Source organism: Lathyrus oleraceus, chromosome 1 (assembly GCF_024323335.1).
Source record: "Lathyrus oleraceus cultivar Zhongwan6 chromosome 1, CAAS_Psat_ZW6_1.0, whole genome shotgun sequence".
NCBI lineage: Eukaryota > Viridiplantae > Streptophyta > Magnoliopsida > Fabales > Fabaceae > Lathyrus > Lathyrus oleraceus.
In genome coordinates this window covers 462209321-462221057 of record NC_066579.1, presented here as the reverse complement: position 1 = coordinate 462221057, position 11737 = coordinate 462209321, and the positions used below count along the sequence as shown (strand labels likewise).

Genomic DNA, 11737 nt, shown 5'->3' with positions numbered 1-11737 from the left:
ATTCAATATGGATAAGGAAATTGACCCTTTACGATTATGATTTTAGGTACGGAAGGAAAAAGGAATTATTGAATATGTTTCTTGAAGCGTGCACGAGGGCAAACATGGATTTTCAAAATATTAGTACTTTATGTAATAAATAAAATATGACGGTACACTATTTTTATTTGAACAAATATTGAGACTTTTAAACTCGTTTTAGAAATGCGGACATGAATCTTTCCGCTAGGAATATTCAAAGGACTTCTTAATTTTAATTAAGTTTACTTTCTCTAGTTATTTTACAAATATTCAAAGAAAATATATATCCCTAAAATTTTAAGTAATCTAAATATTATTACAAATATCACTGATAAAATTCCGGGATGTTACAATATGGAACATACCAATTTTGTTCCAACACTCTATTATTCATCATCTCTCTTCCGTCCATTTTTTCATAATATCTCTCTCATTCAGCAAATGAAAAAACAAACAAAAAAGGGTTACAAAATATTAAAAACGAAAGAGAACGTGACTTAAGGAGATTGTTGTTGTTCTTCTTCATAAAAACTCAGCCACACACCATATAAAACCTTCACTAATATTCCATAAACTCACTTCATTCACCTTATACCGATCTTTCTCCTTTCAAACACCAAAATTCACTTATGTGTCTCACACATAAAACTTTCGTCTGTACCAACAACTCACCCCACCGGCCTCCTATTCCGTCGGAACCTTATAACACCACTCCAGCAATCTTCTTCTTCACTCACAACTCTTATACTCCATAAAAAACCAAAACGCAGCAACGACCCTCCTTGGCACTGTTCCGACAAAAACATCGGCCATCCATCGTTCGTATATGCTTCACCATGAAACAAACTCTGGCGCACCATCACATTCAACCGTGCATCATAGCCATCCACCACCATGAACAACTCAACTTTCCTTCAACACAACAACTCTCTCATTCATGCTCACATCGGTAATGCAAGAGAAACGCAACAACCATTGTCGACTCAATCGATAATGATTTGGTTTTTTGAATTTCTATTGTGTTGATGTGTATCTGTTTTTTTATTGTATATGTAAATTTCGATTCGATTGCTTTTGTTTTCGTTGCATTTCTGTTGGATTTATTTTGTTCTTGTAAATATTTTGTTGTGATGTAATATTGTAAATATTTTTTGATGTGATTTTGCTACCGATGTTTTATTTTTTATTGCGTTGAAATCGATCCGGATTGATCAACACGTTCGGCATGATTTATATGTCGTAACACATATGGATTTTCTTTTGACATATTAATGTAAATATTCGATACATGAGCCACTATTTTGTTATTTACTGTTGTGCCAAAATCGGATTCGAGCATATCACGCGTATTTAGTTTCATTTCGTTTGTCAATATTGTGTTACACATATTTCATTTTGATTGCGATGAGCGCATTTTTGCATTAGTAGTTTTACTGACTGGTTTGCTTTTGTTTACGTGTGACATTTTAATTTTGTTGTCGTCGCGTTTGATTCAGATTCATATGTGCTTTTGGTAGTTTGACATAATCAATTCGCGTTTGCTTTCGCTACTTTGTGTTTTGTCGTGGGATGTTGCTTTCTTTATGATATATTATGTTTCTTTTAATTCATTTGCAATTACCGCGCTCCGCGTTAGCAACTTGTTATTCAATTTTTGGTGACATACAATGTTTCAATTTCGTTACATTTAAATCGAATTTAAATTCCGCGTTAGTAGCTTTGCATTGCACGTCTTCGCGTTACGTGAACTCAATTCGCGTCCTCGCGTTATGATAATTTGAAATGTGCATGCTATGTGTTTGATTACTTTTCGATTCGATTGTCATAAATGCGTGCTTGTTGTGATTATATTGTATGTGCATCATTTATCTTGTCATTTTGTTGCGTGCTTATGTGTAATATTGCGATTCAAATGGTTTATGTTGTAAGTTACACCATCGCGTTAGAGTTCGCGTCATCACACTAGAATTCACACCCTTGCGATAGAACTCGCGACCTTGTGTTGCAACTCACGCTTTTCAATTGTTTTTCAACCACTTTCACAATCAATTCAAAACCATTTTTCAAAACCATTTTCACCATTAATTCAAAACCATTTTCACCATTCTTGAGAGACTATTACGACGTGTATTTGTCATATCGTCCATGCATACCTCAGTCGGATTCATCTCGGCGCCAATGTGACTCATTCCTTACCCGGCGACTTGAGTGGGTTTCGGCTCACGCTGGATTATCAAAATGCATGCTCAACTTCTCCTCTAAGATCATGTATGACTCAACCATGGTGAGCATCTGTTAGATGGTATTCACTTTCTTCCTCCCTATCTTCGACCTAAATGGATGGTCCCTCAAGAGGCCATTCTCGAAGATCCATACTAAAGGCCCTCTCCGCCCCTTCGACTTCGACTGTAACTTGCATGGACTAGTCTATGTAAGACCACAAACTTTCCTTCTTTCCCTTTACGATCTCGCTCAGGGCGACTTCGGTCAATGGTCGCCTCTTTCATGAAGTGAAGCGCAGGGAACTGCTTATAGAAATCCGTTCAGAATGTAATGCTCCCATCCAGCATGTCATTGAACCACAACCTAACAGGTGCAATCAGAGTTAGTGCAAATAACTTGCACTTAGAGGCATCATCAATACTGAAATAATTCAAACGGTCATTGACGAGATACACATGCTCGTTGGGGTCTTCCTTCCCATCATATAACCCACCTTAGGTGGCTTCTCCATGAATTTAGTATCTTACTTTCCAAAATCCTTAATGCTAGTGGATGCTTCAACCACACCTTTTCCAACTAAGTCTCTGATTGAGTCGGGGAAAGAGTGTGACTACCTCAGACCCCTTATGGACTTGTGGAGGAGTTTGATGCTTCCTGCTCCTATGTTGAACTTTTGATCGAGAAACTTCCTTTTTATTCCTCTAGAACGACTCCGAGATGATAGTATGGGTTCTCCTTGATACAACCTCTTGGACGACGTTTCACGAGGCAGAGCGTTGTTGATGCTTTCTTCAAGGCGTTGCAACATTCCTTCGAGTGTGTTCGAGTTTTGCTATCGAGCGATATTGTACACATTGTTCAACAGTTAGTTAGCACCTTGCACTCTGAGGTTCGTTTGCAGCACTTGGAGGCTAGACAAGGCTTCTAGTTGCATGGAGGTGGAACATGGGGATTGATCGAAGTAACTTGAACATATATGACTATATGTCGAGCCTGGACTAGGTTCAGATGTAATGGAATTTTTGCTCCATTATTTACGATGCCTTGCAAAGGAGATATAGGCGATTGATTAATTATTGCTAGATCATTAGCGACATTCTCATGCGCAACGCCAACTTTGTGCGTTGTGTTGGATCAAGTAATTCTTGATCCAACCATCACTTGAAGTCGTAGAAATTAGAGAACTGGAAATTCGAGGAATCAAAATTGAGATGATGTTTGACTGAATTGAAATGTGATGTATCTTTAAATTTGGTTTAAAGTGCTATTGTTTCGATGACCTGAGGAGCATACGAACTAATAAATCAAAGAACGAACATGAAATAACTAAAATTATAAGAACCAGAAGTCAATTCCCACACACGACACCATTATTCTGTTCAAGAACCAATAATAAATTGAGAAACGATAGTGATGAAAGACCAAAATTTAAGATGCAGTAGGGTGAGAGACCTGCAAAATCAACACTTAAACACTTAAAACCAATATTGAATAAAGTAAAATGAAATGAAATTTTAAATTTGTTAAATAGATTTTTAAAATTAGTTAAATGAAAGCTAAAATTTTTTTGAAGGAACAACTAGAAAAAACATAAAATAAAGAATAAATAATAATAAAATAGTAATTTAAAAGACAATCGGAGAATAGATGATGCAAATCCACATCATACAATACACATAATAGTAATTATTACATCATAACAATTAATATGAAAGAAGAAACAACCGTTAAAGTAAACCAAAATTGAAAGAAAGTTGATTTATTAAAAAAAAAAGTACTAGAGCATAGAAAAAGCTCAGCATATGAAAGAGATCCATGTCAACACGAAAAAACTTAATAAAATATTCACAAAAGTTCTCAGTCCCACAAAACAATTCCATTTTCATTTCAACAAGATCGATCTCTCTCTCTCTCTCCATCGGTATCAACAAAAAAGAATCAATCTTTGAACTGTGTGAACTCGCTCACTCGTTCACTAACTAACTCACTAACTCGTGAATGGCGAAGAGCAACGAAGAACCAAATTCGAATCTGAATACTAACAAACCACCGTTGAAGAGAACAAAAACACTCGCACAGCAACCTTCTCTCAATCTCAGAGTCTCTATCGCCGCCGCCGACAATGGAATCGGAAATTCATCTTCATCTTCAACCAAAACCGATTTTGAACAACAACAGTGGAACTACCCTTCTTTTCTTGGCATTGGCTCCACCTCCAGAAAAAGAAGACCGCCACCTCCTCCCAAACCTTCCAACCTCACTCCGAACCTAAAACCTCCCGCCTCCGACTTCCAAACCAAACCTCACTCCGAACCTAAAACCTCTCCCTCTTCCTCTTCGCCACCTTCTCTCCCCATCGCCATCACCAAACAACAACAACAACAACACTCTATCTCCTCTCCAATTTTCTATCTCGTTAGTTACTTTCCCTCTTTTACCTTCTATTCATATTTCATACAATTACATGATTCATTTTTATTTTTAATTTTTAATTTTTTACTATTTTTGCAGTTCGTTATCACATGTGTTATTTTTGTGCCTTATTCAGCTTTTCTACAATACAAGCTTGCCAAACTCAAGGTATTGCATGCTCTCTTTGGGAACGCCAGTTTTTGAGCTTATAGCTTATTCATAAGTATAAAAAACCTCGTTTGGTTACAACCTTATGGCTTATTTTGATAAGCTAATTCTAGTAGCTTATTGCTTAAAACTTATAACTGATTAAATTTCCTCTCAATTTTATCCCTTTAATCTTAATTAAAAAAATTAAATAAACATATTCTATTTATGATATCTCAAATTTTCATCCATTAATTTTGACAAATACTACAAATTCAATTGGCTAGCTTATCTGCCATCGGCCGAGACTGTTTGGTTATTGTCACTTTCTTACGAGCTTATAACTTATTTTTATATGCTAATTTAAGTAAGTTGTAGCTTAAAGCTTAAAGGTTATAACAATTAAATCTTCTCTCAAATTTACCCTTGTGATCTTGATTTAAAAAATAAAAAATAAAATAAAGATATTTTATTTATGTCATTTCAAATTTATAAGCTAGTTCAACTGTTAATTTTATCGGACACTACAAATTCAATCAGCTAGATTATCCACTATCAGCTAGCTTATCAGCCATCATCCACTTTTTATCAAATGGAATTTGAATTATATCTTATTTGTGTTGGATTGGATCCGATATTTATTTACTTATTTATGAAGTCAATTTATCTGGTTTCAGGATATGAAACTTCAACTTTGTTGTCAAATTGATTTTTGTTCTGGGAATGGAAAAACATCTTTACAAAAAGATGTTGTTGATGATGGTTCCTTTTCTTATTACATTCTGAATGCAGATAGTAGAACAATTTCTTTGTATATTGTGCTTTTCACACTTGTTTTACCTTTTATATTGTACAAATATATTGATTATCTTCCTCAAATGATTAATTTCTCGAGGAGAACAAATAGTAATAAAGAGGATGTACCATTAAAGAAGAGAGTTGCTTATATGGTAGATGTGTTTTTCTCCATATATCCTTATGCAAAGCTGCTTGCACTTCTTTTTGCAACTCTCTTTCTTATAGCATTTGGTGGTTTAGCGTTGTATGCGGTTACTGGCGGTAGCATGGCTGAAGCACTTTGGCATTCATGGACTTATGTAGCCGACGCAGGAAATCATGCTGAAACGGAAGGAATGGGCCAGAGAATCGTCTCTGTCTCAATTAGCGCAGGTGGCATGCTTATATTTGCCATGATGCTTGGGCTTGTTTCGGATGCTATATCGGAGAAGGTTGATTCACTTAGAAAAGGGAAGAGTGAAGTGATCGAAAGAAACCATGTACTCATCCTTGGGTGGAGTGACAAATTGGTAATCATTTAATTGGTTTTCTTGGAAAAAACTTGAGTTTTTGTATTAGAATTAGAATTTGATGTTAGGAGTTCATTTTATCTGATGGTTATGGATCCCCTAGGAAAATTGGACTTCCTTGCATAGACATGCATTATGAAGTTTTTCCCTCCGTATGAGTGTTATGCATCTGAGTGCATTAGTTACTTTTCTTGATAAATATGACAAATGAAGGTTGATAAATTATATTTTATCACAGGGCTCACTTTTGAAGCAGCTAGCAATAGCAAATAAGAGTGTCGGTGGTGGTGTTATTGTGGTGCTTGCTGAAAAGGAAAAGGAAGAAATGGAAATGGATATAGCCAAGCTAGAATTTGATTTCATGGGGACGTCTGTAATATGTAGAAGTGGCAGTCCACTTATACTGGCTGACTTAAAGAAGGTATTGCCATCGTATTTTGTTCTTCATTTAGGGAAAATAGGGTAACTCGAGTCTTAGCATAGTTTCTCTCTGTGATCATTCTTTATTCTTTATTATGTATTTGTAGGTTTCAGTTTCAAAGGCACGTGCAATCATTGTTTTAGCTTCGGACGAAAATGCAGATCAGGTCATTTACCTTACTTGTTAGTTGTTATTGTTGTTTTGTTGGCGATTAACTCTTGCATTGGAACTTTTTCTTAGTCAATCTTTTCCGTGAATTTATGTCTCCAGAGTGATGCACGTGCTTTAAGAGTTGTTCTTAGCTTAACCGGTGTAAAGGAGGGCTTAAGGGGACATGTTGTTGTGGAGATGAGTGACCTTGACAATGAACCCCTAGTGAAACTTGTTGGTGGGGAACTCATTGAAACAGTTGTTGCACATGATGTAATTGGACGTTTGATGATTCAATGTGCTCTGCAGCCTGGCCTTGCACAGGTCATTATTCAAATTACTCAATCACATCTATTAAGCATTGCTGGAATTTGTAATGACTAAAGTGTTATGGACTTGATGACATCACTGGTGCATTTGGTTTCCAGTTACTTTAACTTGGTGTCATTCTGTGTTTGTTGATTTGTTTTCTTCCCTTGGCCAGATATGGGAGGACATTCTGGGATTTGAGAATGCTGAATTTTACATAAAAAGATGGCCTGAATTGGATGGTCTTCTTTTCAAAGACATATTAATTTCATTTCCTGATGCAATACCCTGTGGGGTTAAGGTTTCTGCAGATGGTGGGAAGATTGTCATAAATCCAGATGATAATTATGTTCTGAGAGATGGTGATGAAGTCCTTGTCATAGCTGAGGATGACGACACCTATGCTCCAGGCCCTCTCCCAGAGGTAATCTTTATGTTCTAGCTGGCTTTTCAGCATTGGGTCCATTTAGTATGTCCGCCTTTTTGGAAAATATGCCAATTAGGTATTAAAATGTAGTATACCTTGCACATTTTCTTGGATTCATTAAATTAATGATCATAGGTGACTTAGGTAATACTACCTCCGTTTTTTTTATAAGTCGTTTTAGACTTTTCGCACGTATTAAGAAAAGTAATCATTGTATGGGAAAGAGAAATTATGAAGGATTTTACAATATTGTCCTTCATTAATTGCATGAGAAAGATAAATTTAAATAATAAAAAGAAGAGATGATAATAAACCTTTATGGGTATAATAGAAAAAATAACATTAATGATTCTTTGGTATTGCAAAACAACTTATATTTTGGTACAAATTTTTTCTTTAAAGCGACTTATAAAAAAAACGGAGGGAGTACATTTTCGTAGTCAGAAACCAAAATTACATATTACATTTTGTTTTAATACTGTATAATTTGTATAGGTACGCAAGGGCTATTTTCCCAGGATACGTGACCCCCCTAAATATCCAGAGAAAATATTATTTTGTGGCTGGCGCCGTGACATTGATGATATGATCATGGTAATCCCCTAAATTTTGTTAATTCCATATTACTGCAAATATCCTTATATTTTAAGAGAAGCTACATTGTTGTTATGCACTATCATACTGATGTGTAAGGAGGACTTATTTACCGTTTAAGGAAACATAAAATAGGTCGAATCAAGCTACATTTAAAAGATCTTGATTACTGTGAAATTACTAAACAAGATTGAATTTTGACACTATCAAAGGTTGTATTTGAAAATACAGAATTAGGTGCAACATATGCCAAGCATATAAGATATGTGATCAAATATGTTTGATATAAGATATGTGATTAAATGTTCAATTATTGAAAGGCATCACATTATATTTTTATATAATCTACTAAATGAGTGGGAAGGAAATATTAGATTTAGAACCTCAATTCAATACTAGATGCTAGAGGAGTATTATGAGCAGATATTCTCTCCCAATCATCCCTCAATCAAGCCTCCAGTTAGGGTTTGTTTATTTAGATTTTTCTTGGGAGAAGTTTTTAATTAAAAAATTGTCAAGAATATTGTGACAATTCAATACATTTTTCAAAACGGAAAAAACAATCAGTTTTAGTGTATTGGTTTTCCAAGTTTTCTCCAAAAGTGCCTTATCATCCATTCACCCTTGATGTTAGGTTCAACAAAAATAATCAGAACTGGTATTTTTCTTTTGTAAGACTATCAGGGGTCTCCATAGTACACACCTTTTGGGCGTGGTACTCTTTTCTGGTAAGCGCGTCTTTGCCTGGGCCACATGGTAAATCCAGTCAGTTTCAAAGCTCCTGCATTTGGTGATTTAATCCTCAGCCAAATAACCATCCTACAGACCAGAAAAGTAATATTTGTCCAAGTTGCCGCGCCTTGAGCATTTTGTATTGGATATCTTTTGGTATGAGATATGCAAAAAGGTTCAACACCCTAGTTTAATTAATTAAGGTTCAATGTCTTGACTTGTAATAGTTTATGTAAGCATCGGATCAATAATGACAATCCTACGGAAATTAAGATGTTATTCAGTAAGAAACTGCACTGTGTATGACTCTTAGACTTGATCGAAGTCTTAAATTATCCTCTATGATGTATAGTATACAGTATACTGTGGTAATGGTAAGTAGTCACATGACTGTAATTACTAATAGATCAATCTACAATATGAAACAAATTCCGATCTTAGCTTCATAATCTTTTAGCTTATCTGGTGAGAAGTATGGTTGGGCCTAACTCAACCCTACAAAACCGGCTAGTAGGGTGAGGATTACCCCCACTTATAAACATGTTTAGTCCATATATTGTCCGATGTGGGACTCTTAAAACACCCCCTCATGCCCAAGATTGGACATCTTGAGCGTGGAAATAAATGGTGGGTGGTCCGATAGCGGAAACCTGATAGCAGGTGGCCTACCGGATCTTAGACCAGACTCTAATACCATGTTGAGAAGTGTGGTTGAGTATAACTCAACCCTACAAAACCGGTTTGTAGGGTGAGGATTACCCTCACTTATAAACATATGTTCACGCCATATATTGTCCGATGTGAGACTCTTAACATTATCTTTCACCGTTTTTGTTTTTGCAGGTTTTAGAAGCATTCTTGGCCCCTGGTTCAGAACTCTGGATGTTCAACGAGGTTCCTGAAAAGCAAAGAGAGAGGAAACTTGCTGCTGGTGAACTTGATGTTTTTGGGCTAGAGAACATAAAGCTTGTCCACAGGGAGGGAAATGCTGTCATTAGGCGGCACCTGGAGAGTCTTCCATTGGAGACTTTTGATTCTGTAAGTTTCAAATCTTTTTCTCTTCATATTTATAGCTTGAAATGCGTTAGTGATAAGTGTGCACCGAGGAAGGGATCAATTTCCATTTATGCACCATGTCCATGTGAATGTTTAGAGTTTGATGTCATGGTGAATAACCAAAATGTATAGCTTAGCTGGACATAAATAGATGATCATATTTTATGATAATAGTAATTGATTCTGGAAAATTGATTGCGAATCCTTCTATCTCATTTACAATTATTATTTTCAATTATTAGGAATATCCTACTTTCTTTTAAAAAATGACCTGATTAGAATGACTGCCTCCACATAACCTGTGGATGTGATAAAACAAAAATTATGTGAACATATAATTAGGAGCAAGAGTGCATGTTGAAGTAGGAATTAAAGTGTTATAGAATATCCCCAGATTCAGGACGGTTGAGCGAAGTAATGGAAACTATTCTTCAACTGTATACTAACTCTAAGAAGACAGATCCTTATTCTTGCAGATGAGTCAGTGGAGGACTCTGTTGCTCATTCCGACTCAAGATCCCTAGCTACCCTTCTGCTCATTCGTGATATACAGGTATCCATTATTAGGGTTATGATGTTCATATAATACTACTGCCGCTTTTGAAAATACAATACTACCGTCGTTCTGTTTCGTGAACTTATATGAAAACCATCCCCATCCCCCGCCTGTTTTTTATAGTCGAGACGTCTACCATACAGAGACACAAAGTCAACTTCTTTGAGGTTATCCGGGTTCTCTCACAACTCATGGATCCGCGAAATGCAGCAAGCTTCAGATAAATCAATTATAATTAGTGAAATTTTGGATTCTAGAACTAGAAATCTAGTTTCTGTGTCCAGAATAAGTGATTATGTATTATCTAATGAGCTGGTTAGCATGGCACTAGCTATGGTGGCTGAAGACAAGCAAATCAACCGTGTTCTTGAGGAATTATTTGCAGAGGAGGTAACTTTCAATTGAACTGATTTGTGCTTTGGTCATAAACCATTTGAATCATTTAGTTTCTTAGGAACTTTCAATTCTCTAAATGTGAAATTGAAGCTTCCAGTTTAGGATTTTTGAGGTTTTTGTTTATTTTATACGGTTTTAGTTAGATTCCAATTTCAAAATGACATATAATGTTGGAATTGTGGTCTACGTATGACAGGGGAACGAGATGTGTATTAAACCTGCAGAGTTCTATTTATTTGATCAAGAGGAGCTATGTTTTTATGATATAATGATTAGGGGTCGTACAAGAAAGGAAATCGTTATAGGATATCGCTTGGCCAGCCAAGAACGTGCTCTTATCAACCCTTCAGAAAAATCAATGACAAGAAAATGGTCACTTGGTGATGTTTTCGTTGTTATTGCCTCAGGAGAATGAAAGAATAGTATAGTATTATTCTTGTTAGTTAGGTTATGTCTTCATCAGATTCATCATGCATGCATATGATGGCCCTTCCTTTCCCTCTACATTTAACTTGCCAAAATGTACTGACGGTGGCAGCTAGTTAACTGATGATAGCAGTTGGGAATTTGTAGACTCCTTAAAATTAGAAGGAACAATGGTTTTACCGGCTCGAAAATTCCTCATGATAATGGTTTATTGTGTAATTTAATGTGAATTGTTGTATCTGTAACAAAACTGTAACTTGTAAAATAATCTTTCAGAAATAGATGTAGGTGACTAGGGTCTAGGGACAAGTTCAAGTTGCGGAGGATAACAGATCTTTAGAAACTTTGGACTCAATGAGAGTGAGTAAGATGCTGTACTGATTCAAAGAGGTCTATATATCAAAATTCACTTTTGTTTCTTTTTATATTAAGCCAGTAGCAGCTTGAGAACTATTTTTATAAAAAGTAGGCTTAATTAATTTTATTTTAACTTAACTTCCGCATTTATTTAATAAATGTTATTTTTTAAGTTTTTCAAAAATATTTAATCAATTTGGTTC

General features: G+C 35.6%; 1 protein-coding gene across 2 annotated transcripts; it reads left to right on the top strand.

Moving 5' to 3' along the window:
- Positions 1-4023: 4023 nt before the first annotated feature.
- Positions 4024-11620, top strand: LOC127085956 (probable ion channel SYM8). Of its 2 annotated transcripts, NM_001426908.1 has the most exons (12): positions 4024-4659; positions 4756-4824; positions 5481-6110; positions 6349-6531; positions 6638-6697; positions 6802-7005; positions 7166-7414; positions 7913-8011; positions 9587-9781; positions 10260-10352; positions 10479-10745; positions 10948-11620. In NM_001426908.1, exons 1-12 carry the CDS (start codon positions 4243-4245, stop codon positions 11164-11166), a joined length of 2685 nt encoding a protein of 894 aa, NP_001413837.1. In that variant the 5' UTR covers positions 4024-4242; the 3' UTR covers positions 11167-11620. The 2 variants fall into 2 exon arrangements, with proteins under 2 accessions (NP_001413837.1, XP_050882513.1); XM_051026556.1 differs by lacking the exon at positions 10948-11620 and having other exon boundaries at positions 4047-4659; positions 10276-10352; positions 10479-10691.
- The last annotated feature ends 117 nt before the right edge of the window (positions 11621-11737 follow it).

What these genes read in the sequence shown, in the direction of transcription:
- LOC127085956 (NM_001426908.1), top strand. Translation starts at nt 4,243, where the DNA reads ATGGCGAAGAGCAACGAAGAACCAAATTCGAATCTGAATACTAACAAA. An exon ending in ACATTGATGATATGATCATG is followed by an intron (nt 8,012 to 9,586) that starts GTAATCCCCTAA and finishes TTGTTTTTGCAG; the next exon opens with GTTTTAGAAGCATTCTTGGC. An exon ending in AGGAATTATTTGCAGAGGAG is followed by an intron (nt 10,746 to 10,947) that starts GTAACTTTCAAT and finishes TACGTATGACAG; the next exon opens with GGGAACGAGATGTGTATTAA.